Source organism: Indicator indicator, chromosome 21 (genome assembly GCF_027791375.1).
Source record: "Indicator indicator isolate 239-I01 chromosome 21, UM_Iind_1.1, whole genome shotgun sequence".
NCBI classification, from domain to species: Eukaryota; Metazoa; Chordata; class Aves; order Piciformes; family Indicatoridae; genus Indicator; species Indicator indicator.
The window spans coordinates 8,857,184-8,882,274 of record NC_072030.1 but is presented as its reverse complement, the minus strand read 5'-3'; the positions used below and the strand labels follow the sequence as shown (position 1 = coordinate 8,882,274).

General features: G+C 41.1%; 1 protein-coding gene across 1 annotated transcript; it reads right to left on the bottom strand.

The window, feature by feature from the left end:
- Nucleotides 1–1,049: 1,049 nt before the first annotated feature.
- DKK3 (dickkopf WNT signaling pathway inhibitor 3) lies at nt 1,050–24,088 on the bottom strand. The gene is made up of 8 exons (XM_054390578.1): nt 23,900–24,088; nt 21,780–21,917; nt 21,233–21,316; nt 6,622–6,714; nt 5,030–5,174; nt 2,409–2,565; nt 1,868–1,870; nt 1,050–1,376 (listed from the first exon to the last, which is right to left on the bottom strand). The coding sequence occupies exons 1-8, from the start codon at nt 24,086–24,088 to the stop codon at nt 1,133–1,135; spliced, it is 1,053 nt and encodes a 350-aa protein (XP_054246553.1). The 3' UTR covers nt 1,050–1,132.
- Between the last annotated feature and the right edge of the window lie 1,003 nt (nt 24,089–25,091).

The following is a 25,091-nucleotide window of genomic DNA, read 5'->3' as shown; positions in this document are numbered from 1 at the left end:
AGAATTTGCTTTGTATGTAATAGAATCAAGTAGGAGATGCACAAGTCTCTAAACACCAGAAGTTCTTTAGGTTGTGTTACTGCTAAAGTAATAGATGTCTGTTCACTGCCTCCCTCTCTCAGAATGGGCAGGTGATGGTGGAACATAGTTAGACCCTTTAACTGCCATTACCCAGGCAGGTGTGTCCATGCAGTGCAGAATACTGTCAAACCTGTGGCGCTGTATTTAGCCCTAGCTTAGGCACAGCCTTGTCACTGCAGCTGTGCACTGTTCTGTGTACTGGTACTTCACACTTTCAGTGCACAACAGAGAATCTGTATTCTCTGTATTCAGCCTAGTTACCTGTTTCTTCTGCAATTTTAAATCCTATTTTTTGCCCCTGAGACAGAGCCCTGAAGAGTCAAGTGGAAAGTTCCCTCCCAGTGTGTTACATGGATACAAGAATGTGCGTAGTATTTGTTAATGTGGTGAACAATTAAGTACCTGGAAAAGGTTGTAGGTGGTGTTTTTAGTATGCCCCTTATGTAGTAAGGGAGGCCAGCAACCACTTAACACTCAAGGAATACTCTAGCTACGGCCCACCAGTTAGGAAGTTGCACTGCAGGCTGTTGAAGGACAAATGGCATCCATTGTACACCCCTGAAAAGAAGCTTGGGGTATAGTGAACTAAAAAGGAGAGCACATGACATCGAGAATCAGCTTCATTAATTGTATTTTCTAAATAAAAACAGTAAAAATGCTTAAAATCAGTGACTAAACCACTCCAAAGCAGATCATTCTTACTCTAGATAAACTACTCTAAGCAACTCAAAAGTCATTCCTACAGTCGCTAATAACTTAAGATTACTTACAGTTATGTGTATTCTTTAATGCATACCAGTACTGATAAGTTTATTTCTAAAGTACAAGGGTCATGTACTAATCTATATATTTCTCATTTGTGTTTGAGAGAAGGTTTGGTCCAAGGATTAAATTAATTCAATAATTAGAACATGCAGGTTTGGTGCACAGTAAAGGATGCACATTGCAGACACTTTATTGCACTTCTATCCAGCAGTATGTGTTTAGTGTTTATATAAGCAAGATACTGACAGAATTTCTAGAAGTAACTGAATTGTCTGGTGCTTGGACTTTAAATTTCATCTCCCAAGAAAAGGTCGTGAACTGACTCGGGCTCAGGCTTCAAGCCTGCTTGGTCCTCTAGGCTCTCTAACTCTTTGCGCACTTCCTGGATGACACTGCTTTCTTCATAATCGGAAAAAATATCTCTGGGCATCAAGCTGAGAAATGGCAGTTCCTGCATGATTAAGGGATCTTCTTTTTCATTATTCCCTGTGTCATTGGCAGACAGTTCACAGACAGATGTAGTGCTGTGGCTGTTGGAAAAAGACATCTGGTCATACAGCAGATCTCATGTTCGTTTGTTAGTTCCTTAATAAAATTCTTATTCCCTTCCCACATGAAAGCATGTAAATGCATGATACTGTCACATCTACCCTAGCCGACTTCATAAGCATCTGATTTTTACATGCTTGATAGCTGAGGAGTTAAAGATGAGATTTCCACATACAGAGCTAGAACAAAGACAGTAAAATCAAAAAAAGTTTGATACTGGACACAAGGTGGCAGTGGACCTCAGCTCAGTCTCGCCCTTCTATCTACGAGAAATCATGATGACTAGTCCATTCTGTTTGTGTCATAGCACCAAGTTAAGTGCATGACGTTTCAGCTTGAAAGGATTGCAGAAAAATGTTGCTTGCTATCAAGCTGTAGAGTGGAGAAAACTGAGCGTTATATATTTGATTCTAAACAGGATCATGTAATTAGCTGTATGTGCTGCTGTCTTTGTTTTGAAAAGTAGCTTTACCTGCTTGCAGACCAGTATCCCAGGTGTGGTAGGAACTTTCAAAGGGAACAATAATGATTTATATTTGCTGACAGATGGAAGGGGAATAGAACTTGAGCAGGGTCCGTTTGCTCTCTCTGCACGGGACAGAAAAGGTCCCTGTGAGAGTCTTGTGGCAGGCACTGCTTAAAGCTGCAGCCTCTTTCACTGTAAACAACAGGTAAATAAACTAAAGATGTTCTTGAAGCTTTTGTGTACATTTTGAATTCTTGAATGTTTTGCCTACTGGAAGTTCTAAGGCTTCCATTTGTGGTCAGAATATTCCCATATTCTGTAGGATTTAATCTGATAGTTTCAGTATTTATCACTCACTAGTAATATTTATCCAAGCAGAGGTGAGCTGTTTCTTTTAGTATAAGAGGTTTCCTGAATCTTCCAAGTTCACCACACAAATTAACAGAACAGCTTTATCTTACTGTCCATGTGACCTTATGGCAGGTGGTATACACTGTATTACTGTATTTGTGATAACCCTAAACAGAGCTACAGAGCTGATCTTTACCTCTGAGCTTGGCAGATCAAGCCACTTGCACATGGGCATCGTTCAAGTACTCCATCAGGTTCCAGTTCCCAGGTGATCAGGTTGAGAAGTCTGTTTGAAGGATCATGGCAGGGTTCACCTTCTTCAGGTAATGGAGCACACACAGGAAACAGTAATTCTGCATTCCAGAGTAAATTAATGTTATGAGAAGTTGTTAACTGTCTGCTGGACTGAGGTACCCTGATCTTAAAAGTCTACAAAGATATAAAAAGACAGACTTGACCTCTTTTTAAGACCCCTTACACATCCCCTTACGCATTAGGAAGAGATAACTTAATGTTATTTCCACTAGGTGAGAGTAAGACATTTGATGTTCATGCTTATCCACAAAGCGACTACTGCCAGTACAGTAGTACTGCATTACTCCCTCCCTTGGAGCTTTGGAAGGCCATTCTAAACCCTAGGAAACTAATACTAATGTGAACACTTTGCAATGCACAGCATTAATGGTTTAAAAACTGAATAGAGAAGTATCTCTTTATAGCTCTGTTACTTTTCTTACTTCTTCTGTTTCTTTGCAGAGGTTACAAATACAGAGGAATTGTTCAAAGACTAAATAATGAGGTTACGAGAACTACTCAGCCATTTAATTTCTTACAGTAATTCTACAGGAGGCAAAGCTGTCTGATGGCTTTTGGGGCTTAGCCCCCTTGTTCCTGCACAGGGTGAATTTCAACCTGTATAAAAAATTATTTAGAAGGATGTGTCATCTCGACAGTGTCAGTCTTGACTCAGCTCTTCCAGATGTTCCTATCAAACCTCCCTTCCTCATCTTCAGTCACTTTTTGTGTGTGTGTGTGTGTGTGTGTGTGTGTGTGGTAGAGCAGAATAAAATACATGGCAAATTCAGAATTTAAGTTTTTAGAATAGGTTTCGTCAAAAGGTATTTGTACGTGTGCGCGAATGCAAATGTTTTAATGTAGGTATATGACTTAGCAGGTCCTAATTCCAAAACATTGTATCTTAAGCAGCACAGGCTCAATAGGTTATATTTTATATAAATAATATACTGTAAAGACAGTCCAGTCTTTATTAGGACAACCTTTTGCAATACTCTAGAGATCTATAAAGGCCTTGAGGTTAGGCCTAACCTGAAAAACCCTGAAGCACTGCCGAAGCAGACAACTTGAGAACAAAAATTCATTGCTATTGACAGCTCCATTTGAAGTTTTAATAATGGTGTTCCATCAATTTCAGTCCATATTCTCATCTGTTGTATTGTTCCTTCCTGAGTTACAGGTTTGTAGTAAATTTCATTTCAAGCCAAGTACTAGCTTACACTCAAATTAGTGTGAATGCCTTACGCTGCTGAAATAATCATCATGAAGTCACAGCTTGTTTAGATCCCATAAAAAAGCAGGGCTACAGAAGCAGTGTTACAGTAGACTAACTTAGTGCTACTACCACCAGTGGACACATACAACTGATTTACTTGTGTCTGCAGCATAGAGATTCAAAGTCCTGTATGGTAAAAGTAAAAAGCACTTATTAAAAGTGCTCTCTTCATCTAATTTCAGAATCGGAGTACAACAAAAAATCTCTTGGTAGAGCTTGGCATAATCTGTAAATGCTTTAGGCAGAAACCTGGTGGAGAGGAAAATCAAAGTGCTCTAACAAACTTGCTGAAATTGAACTTAACAGCAGAAGTTTGCTATATAATGCTCTAAATTGACAAGGAAAAGCTGAGCAGACCCACTTGCCTTTAAATGGTGTTCGAGCTTTCTCCTTCATTTTCCTGAAATGCCCTAGTAGCCTAACCCATCAGCAGGCTGCAGGCAGGACAGGCAGCCCAACTATCAGTGAAGATACAAGGTCACCTCTTGTTCAAAGCAAGAGCCAGCAAAACCCTCTCTAGAGAATATCTACCTGGTGTAGAAAGATAGTTGGAATTGTATCTTGTCACTACAAAATTAAGGTGAACTATGATCAGAGCAGTGAGGAAATAGAGGGTATAAACAGTAGAAGCTGGGCTCTGACCACACAGCATTTACAACTGATTTCAGGCCTGACACCTTCTCCTCCCTTCTGTAAATCAATCATATTCTCATGTGGACTGACAACATAACCTGGAATGTCATTCTTCTGTGTCCAGTCAGTATTGCATAGCATGGTGCCTGGAAGGCTTATATAAAACTCATAGAGTGTGAAATGCATCTGTAATCAGACTCCTATGGTCTGCTTGCTGATATGAAGGGAAAGCCACTTTCAGTATCTCAGTAATTTCTTTTCTACGTTTAAAAATCTCTTATTTTTGCTCTCTTGGGTTAGAATCTGACACAGAGCTCTGAGGCTTTTCAATGTCTGAGACTGTCTTTTAGAAACAGATTCTTATGCTTCTCATGCTGGTCTCATCTAGTAAGTAATAGGTTTTTCTTTCACCATTGTGCACCTCTGTTAGGCTGTTTATCTCTCCTACTTCTACTAATATCTTATAATGAAGTTAACACAGTGCACTCCACTGGCCGAGGGAGAAGAACCTGTTGATTCTGCAGAGATTTAACCACTTCACCTGGGCAAAAGAGCTAAATCTTGACACTCCTGTGCTATAAAATGAATAGGATAAAAAGCAAAAACCTCTGTACCTTTCTGAAAAGCACAGCACGTTCCAGGGTTGCAGTCGTGCTGGTTCTCACAAATGGTGCCGTTCTCTCCTTTTGAAGTGGATCTCCTGCACTCACCCCAAACACACAGCTGCTCTCCACAGCATTCAACATCCCGTGAGCAGGGCTGGCACATGGAAAAAGCACATGACAATACTGTCACTCTAGCACTAATTGCATGGCAACAGACAGCCAAATGTAGAATTAGACCCTGGTGCTGAAGACAGCTGCATGTATGCACTTTAAACATTCATATGTCATATTGCTGCTCTTTAGACCTGCTTACCTCCTCAACTTCAAGCACACATAGACTGCTTGCCAGTAACAGCACTCCTTCTATGCCATCATACTTACAATCTCACAAACCTAAATTTTTATGTTAGCATTTACATCAAAATTGAACAGCAGGCAAACATCTTCCAGTGTAATACAGATTTCAGGGCAGCCTTTTGCAGTTAACGGAAAAAAAAATGAAATAGGAACATTATCAATGGAAAACATTCCTGATTGTTTTCTATTGTTAAATTCATTAGGGACTCTGTCTGTAACTAAGAATCTTTGGAAAAAACTCTTTGGAAAAAAAAATTCTCTTTGCAAATCAGAAATGCAAATCTCCAGCTAAAGCTAGCTCTGTATGACCATTGTCCCAGTGTTTCAACTATACACCTAATAGATCAACCTAATAAATGTGCTATGTCCCTTTGTTGGGGTTAAATAGTTTGATAAACATCTCAGAAGACTGCTACTAGGTCAGCATTCCAACAGCTTTTTTCTGTCTGTGTAAAGTCCTGTCCTGGCACTCATACAAAATCAGAATTTCTTTTCCAGTGGATCCCAGAGGAAGTGCTTAACACAGGGCCAGAAGCAGAATTATGCTAGCACTATTTAAGACCTACTAATCAAAGAAAAAATAGTTTGTAATTGTAGGGGTTCTAAGTTAGGGAACTGATCCCACCGTCTTGTGGACTTAACTGTCTGCAAATGCTTTGAGAATATTTGTTTCACAAGAACTTAGGTGAAAATAAAGTCAGATAAATGGCCTTTTAGACAGACTGCTCTTCAACTGGTTCTCCACCACAGAAAAATCCTGAACTTCTTAGGCACCTGTCACCTACAGAAGGTAATCTAACCAAAGCTACTGGCAAGAACATTATCTTTTAGCTCAAAAGACAGGAAAGTACTGCTTCCTGAGTTCCACAGAATCAAATAATGTAAGTGATCCACATAGGAGGATCACTTACAGTAACAATAGTGCCATAGCATTGTCCAAGCTGTCAGAGAAGGCAAGAACTTGGGCTTCAGGCCACTGCAATTCTCTGTGAGTCAAGAGCTGGAAATGACTGTCAGCAGAGGACAGGTTTCAAAGCATCTGAGAACAGAAACCTTGAAACTCAGGTGTGTTAACAGGCAGAAAAATCTAACAACCCAGAACACTCTAAATATCCAGTTTTTAATCTCATGCAGTAAACTCTGTATCTTTTTTCTATCAGTTTTAACTTGCAGACATTAGCAACAGTAATTTATACCCTGAGTTTCTAAAGAGCACACAAAGTTATTTCTGGTTCAGAACTTACCATAGGCTGGGTCTTACAGAGCTGGCACGTGTATTCAAAGGTGGAGAACTGGCAATATTTCCCCACTTCACAGTCTTCATCAATAATACACTCCTGAGCAAAAGGATTAAAGTGTAACTAGCCCCTGTGTGACAGAAATCCATACCTCATATGAAATAGCAGACAGCTGTGATGGATAGTATTTGTTCGGGAACCAAGAAAAAAAAAGTTTGCTTCCTTTCTTCATACAGCCCTGGTTCTGTAATAGAACAATGCTGTCTCCCTGGCATGCCTAAATACTACGGCTTCAGAGTGTTACATGGCTCCACTTCTTGTATAAATATTAATATCAGCAATTAAGAAAATAAGTGTTGTTCTGCAGGTTTTGGGTTGGGTTTTTTTTTTGTTGTTGCGGGGCTCTTTCAGGGGTGGAGGAGACCTGAAGATATTTGTATTAAATATATTCTACTTGTATTAGAGTACAAGTATGATTCATTACTTCTGTTTTTCAATTGGGGGTCAAGACCAAAGGAGAAATCCTATGCTACAGTAGCTGCAGCAGCCAAGAGTATCTTTATGATCTGTGGGAGACCATTCTGCAACAGCTTTCTTGATCCCAGGCCAGGTAGCTTTATTACTGTCTTCCCTCCTCTTCCCCAGCAGCATTAGTGCTGACCACAGAAACTCCACACCATGGTTAGCTTCCCTAAGCCAGCAAGGACAGCTCTGAGGGAGAAAAAGAAATGCGTTTCCTTTTCCTTTTAACTGCTCCTTTGCTCCTCATTGCAAGGGGCAGACAAATTCTTCTCAGGCAAATGTAAGCATCTTTGTGGTTCCTGAGCACTTCTGTTGGCAGTAGCTTCTACACTGAAACCACAGTGCTTCTTTCCACAGGACTGGTAACGTTCAATATTCCTGGGACTTTATGGTAACAGCAGCACTACCTTACAGCCAGTACTGCTGGGAAGCAGCAGATGACATACACCATTCATTTTCCTTTTCCTGGTTGATGTACCTATCAGCATCACCTGCAAACTCATAGCTGCAAATGTCTGGGTACCTAGACATGTAAATTTCCAATCTGTAATTTAATTTGAACATTGCAAAATACGCAGGAGCAGATTCTCAGCTGACAACATTCCTCTGGCACCTCCCTGCTGTCCATGGAGTTAATTTGCATTTAGTAACATTCTAGCCTGTTGAAGAACTGTGGTTTCCATGTTGCACACTTTTGAAATGCACTTAATGTTTCCTCTCTCCTTGTTTGCTGCACACGAGTGTTCAGCAGTCGGAACACTAATTTAAGATTGACAAGGCCTGAAGAGCCACACACATCCTAGAGAAAGAAAGAAAAGCCTCATAATTTCCTCATGCCACCCAGCTAGAATAGGCTTCAGGCTAGCAAGGACCTTGCGCACCTTTAGCTTTTCAAACCTGGAATCATAAAAATGTTCATGTGAAAGGGACACTAAGACTTTATCTGAATCACAAACTCAGACTAAAGTTTCTTCAGCCAGAGGCTGCACAAGCACTCTGGTAGAGATGGTTCACCTTTCATTCATGCTGCACAGTGAACATCCAAACTGATCAGAAATCCTTCCCAGAATATACCACCACAGGTATGGCAATGAGGAAGAAACTCTTAATACAAAACAAGGTGTGTATGTTTGTGTACCCCTCAAGTATCTAGTTCACAGGGAGGGGTGTTTTCTCTTCCCATCTAATGGTTACCTCTTATTGAGTGGTTAACCCTCTTCTCTAAAATGTGTTTTCTCCAGGCTGGAAACAATGAAACCAACAGAAGCATAACATCATTCTTTGTCACCTGTACGCCATCACTGGTTGGTACCACCATAAGGCTGATGCTATCTTTTTCTATTAGTCAGGTTTTAAAAAAAGCAAAACAACCAAACAACAAAAAAACACAAGAAAAATCTCTGATTTCTTTGAAGAATCTAGTTGACTGCTCTTTGGCAGACATTAATCTCACTTGCTGCAGCAGATCAGCTGTCATCTGTGTAGTGTTTATTGAAATTTTCCACTAAGGTTTTAAGGTCCCTTCCAAGCCAAACTATTCTATGAATTTTCTGTTTCTACTTTTTTAGATCATTTCTCCACAAAGTGCTGACTTTTTCCACTCCATTCAAGCTAGGGTTTGAGTTTCATGTGGGCTGAATATTAGCTCAGCAAGAAGTTTAAATGAAGCTTTTAAATTGCTATAATCACTGAAAGGGGAAAACATTACAACAAAACAGCTAAACTGTCTTCAGATCTTCTCTAGTTTAGACCTTATGGAAGCTGATTGACCTTTGTGAGACAAGGCTGCTCTGCATGAAGGGCAGTGCCTCACCTAAGTTACTCATTTTAGCCATCTGAGACATTTTCAAACAGCTGGATTAGGCGGAACACAGAACAGAAGCTTAACACAATCTAGGGCCTGATTCTTTTCAAGTCAGTGACTTGATATTTAGGTTTTATGCTTATAATTAAGCAACAGTCATTTTCTCTCTTTGAAGGCATTAGTATTGTCTGGCTTAGGCAGTTATAAACTCTCACAGTGTCTTTGCAGCTCCATTATCCCAGAAGAATGTGTTTTCTGCTTGTTTGCTGCATAATCAGGTGGGTCAAAACCCAAATGTTCTATAGTGTGTTTCCAAGTTAGCTGTTAGCCACTTCTCTCCAACAGCCATGCTCTTTCTGTCTGTGGCTTTGTCAGCTTCTTTCATGAATCCCTCTGTATAAACCATAATCAGAAAAAAAATGATACTATTTCATTTATGTTCCATTCACTTTCAGGCAAACAGCCAGGTTTCAGTGTAGTCAGTTTTTCCAATTGTCCTTTTCCACAGAAAAATCTTGCCATAATCATTTTTAAGTTCATGGAATAACTCACTTTCGAGCTCCAAACCCACCTAACACCAAAGTTGCAATACTCCAGTCACTTAAGTCCCCTGCCAAAAACCCTTCTTTCCTCTCTTAGTGAATTACATCCCACCAGTTCAGACTTCCACTTTTATGAGGGTTTTCAGCTGGAGAAAAAAGTCCTTTCACAATTTTCTTTCCTGGCATGGAAAAAAACTTGCTTTCATATTCTCTCTGTGAAATTTTGTGCCACACTCCAAACCAAATTCTTTCACCCACATGTTATAATCCACAGTCACTTCAGAACTCAGTAATGCTTATACATGCAGATGTGTAGCTCTTTATTTCTTTTTTTTTTTTTCTTAATCAGGCTACAGACCTTTTCTAATCAGGTTGCCTTGAGACACAATTGTTGCTGGACAAGGAAAAAACCTAAACATCTTCATCAGCTGCAATGCATTCAGAACTATCAATTTTCTTCTGGAATTCTGCAACTAAGTTATTTGTCAGAATGTTTTGTCTTTGCAAGAGCAACAGTGTTTAAACTGAGGAGAGGGAGTGCTGCATTCTCACATGCAGCAGAGCATACAAGTTGAGCAGACAGCTTAATGAGTTGACTATGCTTGCAATGGTTGTACATCTCTGAAATCCATTATTATGTTATACCAGTTGATTTAATGTAGCTGCAAAACAATACACGGTTTGAGAAGTGCTAAAGAATAATGCAATGTGAAAGCAGAATTGTCTGGTTATTAATGGGTATACTAGGACCCATAAACAGCAGAAGCCAGGATGGAGAAGAGCTTGCTAGGCACCTGTAAGTATACACTCAGCATCCTGGGGGCTCTTATTTTAATATGGTACTCTGCGGTGAATATCCTGCAACACCTGAAAGCAATTTGGGGGTTAGGATCTGTTCCAAAACCAACAGGAAAAAAAACCAACAAAACACTGAAACTCATGCAAAAGTTTCCCTGTATTTGAAGACCCTAGAACAACTGCTGCTGAAAGACACTTCAATTTTCCTTTTCAGACTGTACCAAGTCATCATTTGCTCTCCCAAAGAATGGCTACTCTCACTGCTTGAGAATGAAAAAAACCTAGCAAGTGACTGACTAATGTTTGTGCCAGTGAAGTCCAGCAGTATCACCACTGCCAGGGAAACACACACAAGATGGGGCAGGAGTGTACAGGTCAGAACTGGTGTAACAGGAGTGCTTTCCTTCTAGCTGAATGTTTACAGAGACATGGAAAGGCACAGAAGTTAACAAGCTTTCTTTTGATGTGACAAAACAATCTTCACACTCTACCCCACAGCACCGAGCTGTGGTTGACTTGTTGCTCTAGAAGGTGCTATGGGCTTTTTTTGGCAGGCTTGACTTGGCTGGTGGAGTGTAGCCAACTGTGCTGTGGACATTATCATCTGCCGATGTAACACAATAAAATAGCGATACAGAGAAGTAAAGAATTTCTTGGTTCATTATGAAAGCAGAATCACAAGGCCAGAATTAACCAACTGTCATATAGAAACACACATTCATTAAGAGTGTTTATCTGGTTTCTGTGCCTCACCATGGCAAGTATTTCAAATGCCCTGCTTTGCTGGTGATATATTTTTGTGCTGGTTTGAGGCCAGCCAGAACATCTCTTGCCCTGAAAGGGACAAAAGAATGAGACTCACACAAACGGATTGGAGAGTGATGGAAAAGTTTAAATGGAAAAGCAATTGGTGAAGCTACAGAAAAACTACAAAGCATAGTGGCAAAGAACATCCTAAAGCATACAGAGTCCCTTACATAGTACCCAGAGGTTTCCCAATCCTTCCCTCCTCCCACCTGAGGGTATACCCAAACCCTCAGGGCTCTTCCTTCCCCCCTCCCGCTGCTAGGCAAGTCTCAGGCTGGCCAGGTCTGAGACTGCCCCCCCCCTCCATTCTACTCCTGGCATTAGGCCTAGACAGGCCCAAGAGGCCTTGAGGATACTCCCCCACCGCTACCCAAAAGAGAGCATATCCCACAGGGGCAGAGAGGGAAGAAAGAGGAAGAGGATGACTCTGCAGATGGCTTTATAGGGTGCAGGATTTGTGGGTAGAAACACGCCGTTTCCTGTGTCCACCCCTATTGGGTGGGCACCCAGGACACCAGAGGTGTATCTCATGCAGCAGTGGCAGGGGGCACCCAGCCTAAACTGCCACATTTATATACTGAAATCATACTCATTTTGCTTTACTCTTTTTTTAACACCCTAAGTGTAGACTAGAAAATATTCTTAAGTCTGTTCTGATGCTGTCTGACTTTCGAAATGGAATAGCTGATTTTTAAATTAAAAATTGATGTTTGTCTGTTCTCTCTCCCCACTCACACTGTCTCCCTTTCACATTCTCAAAAATTCCTTCAAAGATCCTTTTAAACAAAACTCTCTCTTTGCTATTCATATCTTCAACCAGTATTTCTCAAGGAATAAGCATTCCTTTCCTTCTAGGTTCTTTACATTTTAGTTTAGAACCCAAGAAATTAGTGAAATTAGCTTTATCAAAGACAGAGACCGAACTCTAAGGCAGGGCTTAGTGGCTATACGGAGAAGAAAATGTCTCCATGGATAAGGGGCAGCTGTAGTGGAGAAATTCCATAGCAGTTGCCTGCCAAGGTCCCTGACTGCTCTGACATGAGAACAGTAAGCAGGATTCAAATGAGAGAACCACTCCTTGTGTAAGCTGTATGTCCCAGTTTGCTGGCTTATTCTGATCCAGTTGCAGTTGGTGACTACAGGCCTTTGCCTTTGCACTGTCTGCAGCAGGGTAAGCCAAAACTGCCATTCCAAAGTGTTCATCCCTAACCCTCCAGGGCTTCCAAGTTGACAAGCTATAGCGTAGAGACGAAAATCACCAATTTCAGAGAGGTAACAATTGCTGCTAGCAAACTTCCTCACCTCTCTGAAACTAGAGCAACAAATAGAAAATGATTTTAATAACAATCTTGGAAATGCATGGGGGCACCTCTCAGTCTGCTGGGCCAGCTATGCTTCAACAGCTTCTCTGAACAAAATCCCCTTTTCCTAGAAGCTCCTGACATAAAGAAATTACCCTTTCAAAACCCTGTAACTCAGGTAAAACTCAATGTTCACATCCATAAATGGTAGCTACAGCTCCTTCCCAGACAGTTCCAGAGCTCACCTAGTTGCATCTGTGAGATGATGATAATTTCAGCCATAGCTGAAGTGCTGTAGTGAAACCACTTGTTCACACTGAAACTGACATTTCTTAGCAATTAGCACTTCTAAGAGTTAATATTTGCTTCTGTGATTGCATATCCCCTTCTAGGTTTTGTTTTAATTTCACATAGGGCTGATCTCCATTACTGCAACAGATGGCAAAAACTGCTGAGTAGTAAGGAAAAAAAAAAAGCATTAGAACTATTTTATATCCTGCATGTCCTACATGTATTAGAAAAATGGCAGAATTACACAGAATGGAATATTGTTTGATGGAAACTACTACCACAGTTTGAATTGCTGTAGCCTTCCAATTCCTAGTCTCTTAGTTGTCTAGACAGGGCACATAATGCAATTATCTTTAATGAGATATGAATTAATTTGCCTTGAAATACCTCAAAACCTCTGTAATATTTTCCATCAGAGCAAACCTCTTATTGCTATTCTGCTAAGTGCACAGTACTCATAAAAAGAACTACTGTTAAGAAAAGATGTACTTAAAAGAGCAGACATGTAACTCACTAACTATGGTATTAGTCACATCCCAGCGCTATGTCAAAAAGTCAGCTACTTGCGTGCCTCTTCAACAGGAATGTGACTTCTGAGCCCAAAAATAATAAACAAGAAAACACAAGTGACTCCCTCAGTTTTATCTTTAACTTCTTCATAGAATTAATCTCACCAGTTTCCTTTTCTTCTGTTAAGAAAAAAAGAACCATTTTAATTGGAAAAACTTCATTTCTGGCTCTCCACATGCTGCAATATGAATGCGAAATATGTCTACATGACATAACTGAAGGTGGCCCTCAGTTTGGCTCTAGGTACCAAAAGCAACATCATTATGTTAGCCTTAACACTCTGTCAGAAAGACTAGGGAATTAATTGAGGTGATTGTAGATACCCAATAAACTGCCCACCACCAAAGCTAGTGTAAGAAGTCCACCCCTTTCTACAGCACCTGCTTATGCTCACCACAAATGTAGCAATCCTGTCACTGATTAGATTCCTACACAATTAGTGTCCAAGGTCAAAAAAGAAATAAATAAAATGCTGTGTTATCCACAGCTTCAAGGAACTGAGACATCAGTTAAGGAAGAAACTACACACAAAAGCAAAAAAAAAACTTATATAAACCTGATAAATGTCTTAGGATATTGAGAAAAATGATGCTTAGATCCTCTATCAGATCATGTTCTGTTCATGCATGGTCAAAATCCCTGTATGTCATGTAATAACTTCATGGCAGGTCGCTCTGCAGAAGGAGTCACTGTTCTTCCTTCACCCCCCCTCCTTTTTCTCAGGAAGCAATGTACTAATCTGTTCCTGGCAAGACTACAGCCTCTGCACATGCTGCTGAGCAGGAAACACAGTGCAAGTACTTACTTCAATCTATTTTGCAATGGATCAGAGGAGGCACACTAGAAGAACTGCCAATTTGGTAGAAAACCCCCACAGATGATAATCTGGCAGGTAATTAACTTAGTCTGGAAACTTAAGAGCTATTCAACTAAGAAAGGACCAAAGGTATGTGTATATGCATACATACATACATATATATATATATGTATGTGTGTATACAGCCATATACATATGGGGCTATGTACTGCAGTGACTGTAATAGCAAAAGTCTCTTCTCATCCCACACATTTGCAGGTACAACAGGCTGTAACATAAATTTATCTTCTGGTCTCCTGTTTCTCAGGTGTACCACAGGTAGAGCAGGGTGGTAGAAATTCTGACAGCAAAATCTTCCCTTAGGCTTCAAGGAAAGTCGGTGCCATGCTATACACTCAGTCCTGAATTTTACTGTAGGCATCTCTTGTCCCTATAAAGTTACAGAGCTACAAAGGTTCCATGATTCACTACCAAAGTATGTAAATTCTGAAAATTTATAAAAGCACAGCTATCCAGAGAAGCTGTACACAGCAAGGATGTGAAACAGCTGTGCAAAAAGGAAAACAGTTCACAATAAGATTTTTGTACTTAATAGACTCTTGCTAATTTTAATCACCAAATTAAGAGTAGCGTACTGAGAGTAAGACAACAACTTGCACCCAGTCCTGCACAGAACTTGTTTCAAACCCTGAATCCTATGTGTTTTATTCTTCTTTCATATCCTCTTTTTTGGTAGTTTGTGGTTTCAGCAGACTTATTTACTGTATTTGAGGTAGGCCAAAGATCATGATACTAGAATGGAAATACATGGGTAAAAATGAATCTACAGTGGATTTTGTCTATAGCAGAGTTGACAGTGAGGAGTCTGCTGTTACTGTACAGGAAAGGGAATATTTTTTTTTCCATGAACTGTAGAATGGAAGAAGAGAGGTTTAAATTACAGTTATAGAGGCTTTAGAGTGAGAATAGGAAAGCGTTGGAATAAATTGTCGCCAGCACTTGCGGATTTTGAGGACAGATGAGATGAATGTCTGCCTAAGGATGGAGTAGACATCTAGGCTGTAGATGCTGACTTTTTGAAGCTTCTTCCAGACCTCCTCTTTTGAGGTATTTGGGTAGGATTACAAATGAACCTTTTTTCCCCCCTGCTAATTCTCTGTCTGAAATCATGTGTCTGGTGGATATCAACACCATGAGATGATGACTACTCATGAACAGTCATTCCTAAACAAACTCCAATGAAAAAGAGTCCTCAGCATACTCTTTATGTCTCTCCAAAAAGAGTATATGAATGTGAATATATCACAGATTTTTACCATGTATGAAGTCCAAGACAACACCTAGTGGGGGACCAAAACTTCCCATTGCTGATGAATATGAAATATCTGACACAGAAAAACCTCTCAGGTTGCCCTTTGCCTGACACCATCATGTCAGTATCTCTACACGCAATAAGCTGCTTCTGCCTCCCCCTGGGATGAGTTTACTTCTAAGGGAACAAGTCTGAGGGATTCCTCATACAACGGAAACGCTCAGAACAAGCTCTGAGTCACTTCCAAATCTGAAATTTCCATCCCACCCTGTATATCTTTTTACCATTTATGCTGTATTATACTGGAAGGGAGAAGTGGACTTGTTATTAAGGGAAGAATTGGGACAAGTAGAAAAGTTGGAGGGAGGTTCTCTCTATATGCTGCAGTGGTGAGCAACTATGATTTGACAGCTAATGCATGCGCTGGTGTAGTATTCCTCAGTGCTAACCATCAAAGTGACTCAGTCCCTCTAAAGGTCAGCCAGACACTCACACCACCAAAGACAGCAAAATGATGTTTTTGAATAAGACGAGAAGAAGAACAAAGTGAGACTTACTTAGCTGACACAGAAATTAGTTTCTCAGGGGATAGGTTTAAAGCCACCATTCCACAGTGCTTTTTATTTTTCTCACATTTGCCAAATCTTGCCTGTTTTTAAAAATGCTGCTGATGTTTTTAAAAAGACAAAACATTTGTGCTTTGCATCCAGTACTGCAGCCTGTATTTCCTAAAGCTGCTGCTGCATGTTGTTACCCTACCAGCTAAAGCCTACTGCTTAATTAGATAACATAGTTTCAGCTACAATGTCAACTAAGTATCTACTGGAGCAAATGGATTAAGCCATATCATCAAAACCAGTGGAAAAAACGTCTCTTTTGCCTTAAAGCTTTGCCTGTCATGTGATTAATATTGCTACATGGATCCGAATGGAGTAAACGTTGCTGATGCACTCTCACTGCTGTCTAAAGGCAGTCCATACTGTGCTCTCTTAAGAGACATCAGTAGATCACAAAATTGTCACCGGCCTGCACACCCGATTCACTCTCCTGACTTTATCTGTTACCTTACAGAGAAGATAAAAAAAAAACAAAACGTTTAATTTCTCTTAGGATAAATAGGTGAGGCAGAAACTAAAAGCATTCATGGTGATTTGTCTTTGTATCTCTCTACAACTTAGATAATCCAGAGGACATCCAGACAGGCTTGGTTCCCTAAATTCAGCATTTTATGTGTGAGAAGACCGAACTCAAAGCTGGGGAAAGGTAAACAACTGCCCTTTGATTTACATTACTCCTTTTCACAGCTTATTTGCAGAAGGGTTGTACCAACCAATGTGTAAACAAGAAAGCAGCAGGTAACTGAATGTGATCCATACCTCCCCATGCTTTTCAAACTCCTTAAGTCTTTCTGTTTGTTGAGGCTAACATTCAGATGGTTTTGGCTATAGTCCAGTGAACATCGGATGACTGGTAAAAAGCTCTGGTCTTAAGAGATACACTGTGACTGACAATAAGAGCATTCCATCATCCATGAGCTAAGTGAAATATCTTACCAGCTTCTGCATCACTAAGAAGTATTTGTTGCATATGGAGTTAGATCTGAATACCCAGGGATGTGCACACACTCCATCACACCTTTCATACGAGAAGGATACTTCCCTTGCTCAAACACAAAGTTCATAGCCTAAACATAACCAAGAGCAATTCAAAATACTAATTGCAAAGTAATTCCCATCTTCGGCTGCATCCTATTTCCCTTTGCGCCCTTTGTTTTCTACTCTAACAAGCACAAGCTGCTTGTCCTTATGAGCTTGCAAAAGCAGTTTTACAGTGATACAGTCTTCCCTGCAAAGATCTTGAAGAATTTAAAGAGCAGCCTCTAACCATGAAAATGAAGGCCTGGTATCATGGGGCCTCTGCTGTATGTGCAAAAGGTGGTGCTTAATAGCTGTGTGCATGCAGACACAAACCTACCCCTGCAGAGAAAAAGCGAGCACCTTGCACAGAATCACACTGAAGACACCTCTCCTTACTCACTCACAAACCTCTATTATCACAGTCAGGCGAAAGAAAGGAATGTTGTTAATACTGCCAAAGCCAAATGAGAAATGCATGATACTCATCCACTTCCCTGGTACACCCTCCCTAAATGCTTCTTTAAAAATCTCTTTTAAGAAAGAGCATTGCACACAGCCTGATGTGCTTCTATTAAAATCTGGGAAAAAAAAAAACAAACAAACACCCTAATTTGCTAAAGAGAATCTGTTACTTTTATTTATGTAAATAATACAGAAAAATTAAAATCTTAGGAATGCTAAGAGAGAACTTACACAAAATACCACTCTGAATATAACCAGGAAGAAATGCAACTAATCTTCATGCAGCAAATCTTACCAGTACAAAAATTTCTTTCATTTTTCATGGTTTCCTTTTATTTTTCACTAGTTAGAGTAATGTGTCAATATTTACATAGGACTAGTCAACAAGCCAGAAAACATTTTGATTTTTATATGGTAATAAAGACTGCTGAAACTTTATCTGTGCTCTATACTTGACCTTACTAGCAGAAATACTCTTAATTAGCAAGCTAACTGATGTTCTCCAGAGAAGTAAATTATAGAATATTTGAGCCTTAAACCCAGTAGCAAGTGCAAATAAAACCTTACACACACATAAAACCACTTCCAGCTACCTCTTGTCTTTATTTGGCCTCTTTAAAGACACAAAATTGTTGGATCAAAGCCTGACATCTCTGCTGGTGACTGTCAGCCCTCACTGGCATCTGAGAAAGCGATGGCAGTTAGTCTGGGAACGTAAATGGCGCCTCCAAGTAATGCAGCACCTCTGAAGAACCTGGATTGCATTGGCAGAAATGGCAACCAGCCCGATTCCTCTTCTGGAAGCTTAAAATACCAGTAGTTTCTTGTCCATCAAAACACTTTCAAGTGAGCTATTCAGCAATAAAGAACACAGTTTAAAATGAACACTTTCATGATGCAAAGCCAAGAAGTACTGAGAGGGAAAAGCACGTGTGTGGGGAAGATTATGCCTTATGTTTATGTAACAGCACATCTTCAGTGTATGGATGTGCAAACCCTTGTGTATATTTATATGTACTATATATGTGTATTTGTACCTGCTTGCATGAGGACATAGCACAGTGGCACAGGCACTGTGATCTAAAAAGCAGACACAACCCATTTTCCATGAAGCTGCTTCTCCAGGGCTGAAGTTCGTTCCGGCTAGTAGATGGATTTATTATTGCAACACAGACCCATTGCAAGACCGTCTTTGCCTATTCATGGGGCTTTAATGTCATGTCTCAAAGCCCAGAAAGGTCACTGGAAAAACATCCACCTGATTTCAGTGGCTTCCAAATTGGCTCAGAGAATAAATGTGAACTGAGGGCTGTAAGGTTCCAGTTATTACCAATTACTGCAGTAATAAATTACATAGAGTTTACATTTCAGAGCAGGTGGTTAACTGAGGTGTTTGATGAATTCTTTTATTTATCACCCAAATTGGCACCTAAAGTGCAAGAGCTGTGGAAATCTTTAACTTTTATAAGCTAAGCCTGTAAACTAAACCTATGAAACTGGTTTAGTTTTCAGCATTCAGTTTCCCTACAGGCTTAACAGTTGAACTTGTGTGATAGCATGCACCTATTTCTTTTGCTTGGCAGACTGAAAATCAAAACAGAAGTGCTGTTCTAAAGAGGCATCAGTATGAAGGCTACAGCATTAGCATTAGAAGAAAGGTCCTGTTTCCAATGGCCAGCTCCCTACATCCTCTGCTACAAAATTCTCCATTCCCAGAACAAGTATCATCCTTTTCAAATAACTGTCAAAATGTAAAGCTAGAATTATAGAAACCTCTTGTTGGAGTGTACTATACATCAGGATGAATCACTGATGGGTATTAGGAATGTGTGTATACTAGCTGTACTTAGAGATCCAGATTTCAAAAGGCTTCCATTTTTAACTGCCTGGAGAACACAAAACCTATACATGAATTAATTTGTTGCTAACATTTATAATAAGCAGCAAAGAAGAAGAAATACTCTTCCACCATCCAATGGTCTGTGAAGCCTCTAGCCTGAAAAGTGACTGGGACATCCCACAAGGTCACATGTCACCAAGTATGAAAATATATGTATATACAAATGATCTAGGAGCCTGGTGCGACTCATATTCCCAGTACTTTTGTCTTAAATTTACAGATTTAAGCAATAGCACTTTTTAATTTGGACAAAATCTTAATTCCACTTGATAGATCTTTTCTTGGCAGCACGTAACCCCAATTTACCCGTTCTTAATCTCATGCCATTACCCCAGTAACAGTTCTTCTCCCATGTAGCACCCTAAGTAATTCATATTCCTCTTGAACATTCAAAGTTTTCAAGTATTTTCAGATTTCCTTCTGTTAGGCAACTCTTAGTCAAAGTAATCTATGTGTGTTTGCCCACTGTCCTTAGATAACAACCAAATATTCTGTTAGCTGCTTTTCACATTTAGCTTTTTCCCTAACTTGGTAACCTCTGAATAAGGTGTTCGTACCATGTGCATGCTGAAAGTCAAAAATGAGAGTGAGAGGGGAAATAAACATTAACAAATGTAGTTTTGTTTCAGCAGCTGCTGCAGTAAGGACACTGATGAATAAAGTGCCCCAGGATTTAAATGATTAGGAGTTAACGTGCTCAGTTCTGATTACTCTTACTTCATAACTGAGTAAAGACTGCCACCATGAAGTCTGACAAAAATTGTATTCAGCTCTCAAATTCTTCAGCTGAAAGACTAACAGTGGTATTGGTTCAGGATGCAGTTCTGGCTTGGTAAGTGAGGCAATCTTCCCATAAGGAAAATGCAGATAATGTTGCTTGATAATTGAAGTTTATGAGTATTGCTCATCGGAGAAACCTTACTTAGAAATATATGTGTATCTGTGATGATTAGACACCACAAGCAAGCCAAATACACTATGAAACAACACTTGTGCTGTGTCCCAGCACTAAAAAGTTTGAAAGATTTGCCTTTGCATACTGGGTTGGAAGATGATGACCATATTTGCTTGTAAGAAAACATCTGGATTGCCTATCATCTAGCTATCAGAGGAAATACTGGCAAGTCTTCTCCTAGTAAGAGCATGAAGAAAGTCAATTTTGGTAAGACTACAACTGAAGAAAACCTAACAGTTGTTCTAAGCAAGGGTTTGTGCCAAATTTTTCACAGACTGATGATGTTTAGCAAATGTACCTATGTTTGCTAGACTCAGGTAAAGAATATTCCTGATCTTTTAAAATGTTTTGAGAATCCTTAACCAACTGTATTTCCAGGGGAGAGAATTTATTGTCCCACCCCTCTTGTCCCCAAAGTGACATTTCACAACTTGTCCATCACTAGGTTAGGCTGAAAAGCAAATACTGCCACATATTATTCCCCTCCCTACAGACAATTTGGGCTTCATTTTCTAGTGTTAAAAGTCTATGAAGCAATTTTTCAATGAAACCCAAGAGCACTGAGAAGACATATAGGAATCACTATTATACTAAGGATGTAATTTACTCAACACTCACTGGAAAGGGCTGTGTAACTATCTTTGCTATTCGAGTGCAACATTCACGTTTGACAAACTGAGTATCCAGATGAAGCACATCAGTTAAGCATAACACTGCAACTCTGCTTCAAATTCATAATATAATATTGCTAAATTAAATTAATTAAAAAAGCAAATGTCTAATTTTTTGTGTGTTTTAAAGCATTCAGAAATTTTGCTAGGTGAACTGTGTCATCTTCTTCTGAAGGACAAACCCAAAGTATTTGTTTCATTTTCAAAGGAAAAAACGTGTCCACTTACATGATTTCTTTTGTTTTCTCCATCTTTTATAGATGTAATAACTGTCTCAGAAAAGACTGTTGATCCAGTTTTGTTATCTGTAACCTGATAGAGTAAAAGAAGAACAAAACATTAATCTACATTTTTAATTAGTCCTCAGTTAACTCTCAGTCTTGCATTCTGCAGTAATTAACCCACTCCCACTTCCTCCTTTTTTTCCCATTTTGTTGTCACTCTTATAAAATCCCAATTTGGGGGAAGAAAGTAGATGACAAGGCTACCCCCTTATCTATTTAAAATGTCACTATAATGAAGCTAATTGAGCAGGAGATGACCATTCTTTCATGACCCACATAATAGCTGTACATGTGTTCCATTTTCATCAGGCACTTTCTTCAAAACAGATTATGATTTCACATTAATCTTCTATGACATATGCCCCTACACAGTGATTAGGCAAGCAAGTAAGGGACAATAAAACCCCAAACTCTAAACATGCAAATTGGTTCTGTTTTTGAAGAAAAGGTCAAATAAGAACCAGCATCTTGCTATAAATGTTTTCTCATACCTTATCAATTTCTTGATGAGTCTGAACAGTTTTATTACCAATTCTGGTTTCTGTGTTGGACTCATTATGGTAGTTGGGAGGTAAGTTTTCAAAGTTTACTTCTGACAGTTTTTTTGCCCCTTCCTCTTCAGCTTCCATCTGTCAAATTTAAATAAACCAACTGAAAATTAGCAACAATTACACAAAAAAGAACAAACGATGCTTCTTGTGTAGCCCTCAGTAATACCCTGGTTTATTATGTGGTGCCTGTTAGCACAGATCCGCCTGTATGGCAACGCTTATTCAGCTGTTTCAGTGACCACAGCAGACATTTTAATGGACTGAAAATGCAGTGAAAAGCTAAATCCTTAAGCTCTGGAGTGTTTAAGCCATCAGTCCCTGTGAGGAAGAAGTGTGCAAAGACTAGTGACAATGTGATATCTGCACAGGCTAAGAGCCCAGCTTTCACTTTCTCCCAGAAAACTACTAAACACTTCACACAGACTTCACCATCTGACAAAGAAGAGAATATATTCTGGCAGGACAGACACACAGCCAAAGCCTCTTGAAGTCAACAGAAGCAATCCTACAGATCAGAGTGCATACATCCAGATTTTCATTCTCTATTTCAGCTCCTGCTGTCATTGTTTGCCAGATGAAGACTCAACAAAGGAGTGCTCTGCGAATCAGAAAACAGTAAGCCCAGCAAAAGGGCATGAGCCCTGTAAACCAAACAAACTTGGAGTAAATTGTGTTCCTTTGTTATTTGCAACTTCTGTAACAGAGCAAGGAGGCCCCAAGTTCAGCCAGGCTGAACAACAGAATTTTTCTCAAGATTTCTTTCTGGCATGTCTGTTTATTTTAAGCAACAGCTGCAAACCATTGTAAGTGTAAAGTACTGATCTGCTATGATGCAGCTCTGATAGTCCATATTTTGTGCTGTATACACACCATTCCTCAATCCAGAACTTAGTTTAGGAAAAGAGGCAGAAATTTCCACTACATTCTTATTTTTCAGTAAGCATATTTTCAGCATTGTAAAGAATACTTTAAAAAGATGGTTTGTCTCAATGTGTTGGCAGTTTAATTGAAATGGATGAGAAAGGTAAATTTCAGCAACTGTCTAGCTGTCTGTCAGTAAGCGTTCAGAGATTATCTGTAGCAAACAAAGGTGTGTTACCCCAAAGGGCTGTCCGTAAAAGATTTTTATTTTTTTACTATGTATTTTTAATGACAGAACTTGGAAGTAAGATTGTTAACATGACGGTAAAAACAATACAGAAGGGGAACGCAGGAACAAGGTCTTTTGGTAGCGGTAGGAGACGATGGCTCGGTGTCTAGACAGTGCCTACCTTTGAAACAGGTCCCGTGTGATTCTGAGCAAGCAATTTGAGATCATGACAGGGAATTACATCAAAAGTAAGCGGTTTCTGCACACGTCCTTTCAGGACTGTCTTACACCTTTGAATCCTTGTTTCGGATAACCTCTCGTTCCAGCAGTACAAAGACAATAAAACAGCTCTGCACTCCTCCCCTCGCCACGTACCGTTATTTCCTCACTTCAGGATCGAGACAATTCGCTTTGCAATTCTGCCTGACTATTGCCTGCACCGCTGCAAGGGCGGCTTTCCAGGGCAGTCCCCAGCGCGCACACACGCGAATCCCGAGCAGGGACACCGGCAACCCCAGGGCACTGGGTGGCGGAGCCGCTGCAAGCAGCGGGGCGGAAAAGCTTCCCGTGAGCAGAAACATCGCCGGAGGCGGCGGAGGGATCTTCCCGCCCTTCCACCGGCCTGCTGCCTCCCCACCTGAGGAGGGCGACCGCGCCAGCGAGCTCAAGGCGGTAGACCTGGAGCTCAAGGAGCTTTCCCGCTCCTCGCTCCCCGCTCTTGGGTGAGGCGCTCCTCACGGAGGGGCGCGGGCAGGGCGGGCCGCCGGCGTTCCCTGCAGCGTGCACCCGGCCGGCCCCCGGGGGAGGTGGAAGGGCGGCCTCTGACAGGGATCAACCAAGGCTGCTGAGAGCTAGCGCTGCCCGCAGGTGCGCTGCGGTCCGGATCGGGGCGGGAGAGGGGGAGGAAGGACTACCCCAGCCCGCGGCGTTCCGCAGTGTTTCCCCGGGCGCCCCCCTACCGCCCCCTCACCTCTTGCACCGCATTGCGCAGCTTGTGCTGCGTGTCCTCCATAAGCGCCTCCACCTCCCGCAGCATCTCTCCCAGGCTGGCCGCCCGCCGCCGGCCTCCGCTCCCCGCCGCGGAGCATCCAAGAGCCCACAGCAGGGCCGCCAGCAGCAGCCATCGCCGCCCCGGACCCGCTCCCACTTCCCGCCGCATCCCGGTGGCGCCGCTGCCGCTCAGCGGTGCGGGATGGCAGCGAGGAGGTGGGGCGTGAGCGGGCGGGTCCGCAGCGCCGGCCCGGCCCCGCAGTCTCCCTCCGGCTCCGCAGTGCCGGCCCACATCTGTCTGGGCCGGCCCCCACAGCCCCCGCTGGGGTCGGCAGCCCGGGGTGTGAAGGAGCGAGGCAGGACTCTTGCGACCGGGCAAAAGCTTGGCCCGGGGGGAGAGGGAATGGCCGAGTAGAGAGGGGCTGGGGGTGGGGATCAGGGGAGCGATACTGAGGGAGTGGAGCAGTAAGAGTTTCCCGCTCAGATCAGACACCTTCCTTCTGCTGACTTTTGGAACAAGTTTAAAACAAAGAGGGTGGTGCGACCTGCTTGACGTCTCCCTTATGTACTTTGATTTACATTTCAGCAATTTTCAAAAGATGTTTTGAGCACCGAGGATCAGAGGTAACACATCCTGCACCGGGCCGGCCAGCATTGCCCAGTCTCCCTGACTGTTTCCTTCCAACATTTTTATAAAAAACGTCAGACACTGGCATCTTTTTGTGTTTGCCTTCCCCAGTTTCCACAGTATTTTTTCTCTTCATGCTGCACCCCAAGAATTTCACGGACAGCTTTTGCCGCAGTCAGCTTGCTGCTCCGGGGCATCACTGTTGTGCCAAGAGAGTACTGACCAATAAGTCCGATCTTATTTTGGAGCCTGGGTGAGAGGTAATAGTGAGTAAAATATTTCTTCAGAAAGTACTGAAGTACTTTAATTAACTATACTGAAAATGTTAAACCTACATTATCTCCCAACAAGTTTAGTGGAAATATGTCCATCTATTTCAGTGGGATTTACACTCTTGTCTTTAAACAGAAGTATTAAGGTTCAGAAAGAGCTCTTAGTATTGATCATCTTTTCTGGTAGTTTTTATCTTGTATGATTAAGGCAACAGTGATGATCACAAAAAATTAAAAACAGATAAAAATTCTGCATTTATTGTAACAGAACA

What these genes read in the sequence shown, in the direction of transcription:
- DKK3 (XM_054390578.1), bottom strand. Translation starts at nt 24,088, where the DNA reads ATGCGGCGGGAAGTGGGAGCGGGTCCGGGGCGGCGATGGCTGCTGCTG. An exon ending in TGCGCAATGCGGTGCAAGAG is followed by an intron (nt 21,918 to 23,899) that starts GTGAGGGGGCGG and finishes TAAATTTGACAG; the next exon opens with ATGGAAGCTGAAGAGGAAGG. An exon ending in TCTGTAAGACCCAGCCTATG is followed by an intron (nt 5,175 to 6,621) that starts GTAAGTTCTGAA and finishes TCCATGTGCCAG; the next exon opens with CCCTGCTCACGGGATGTTGA.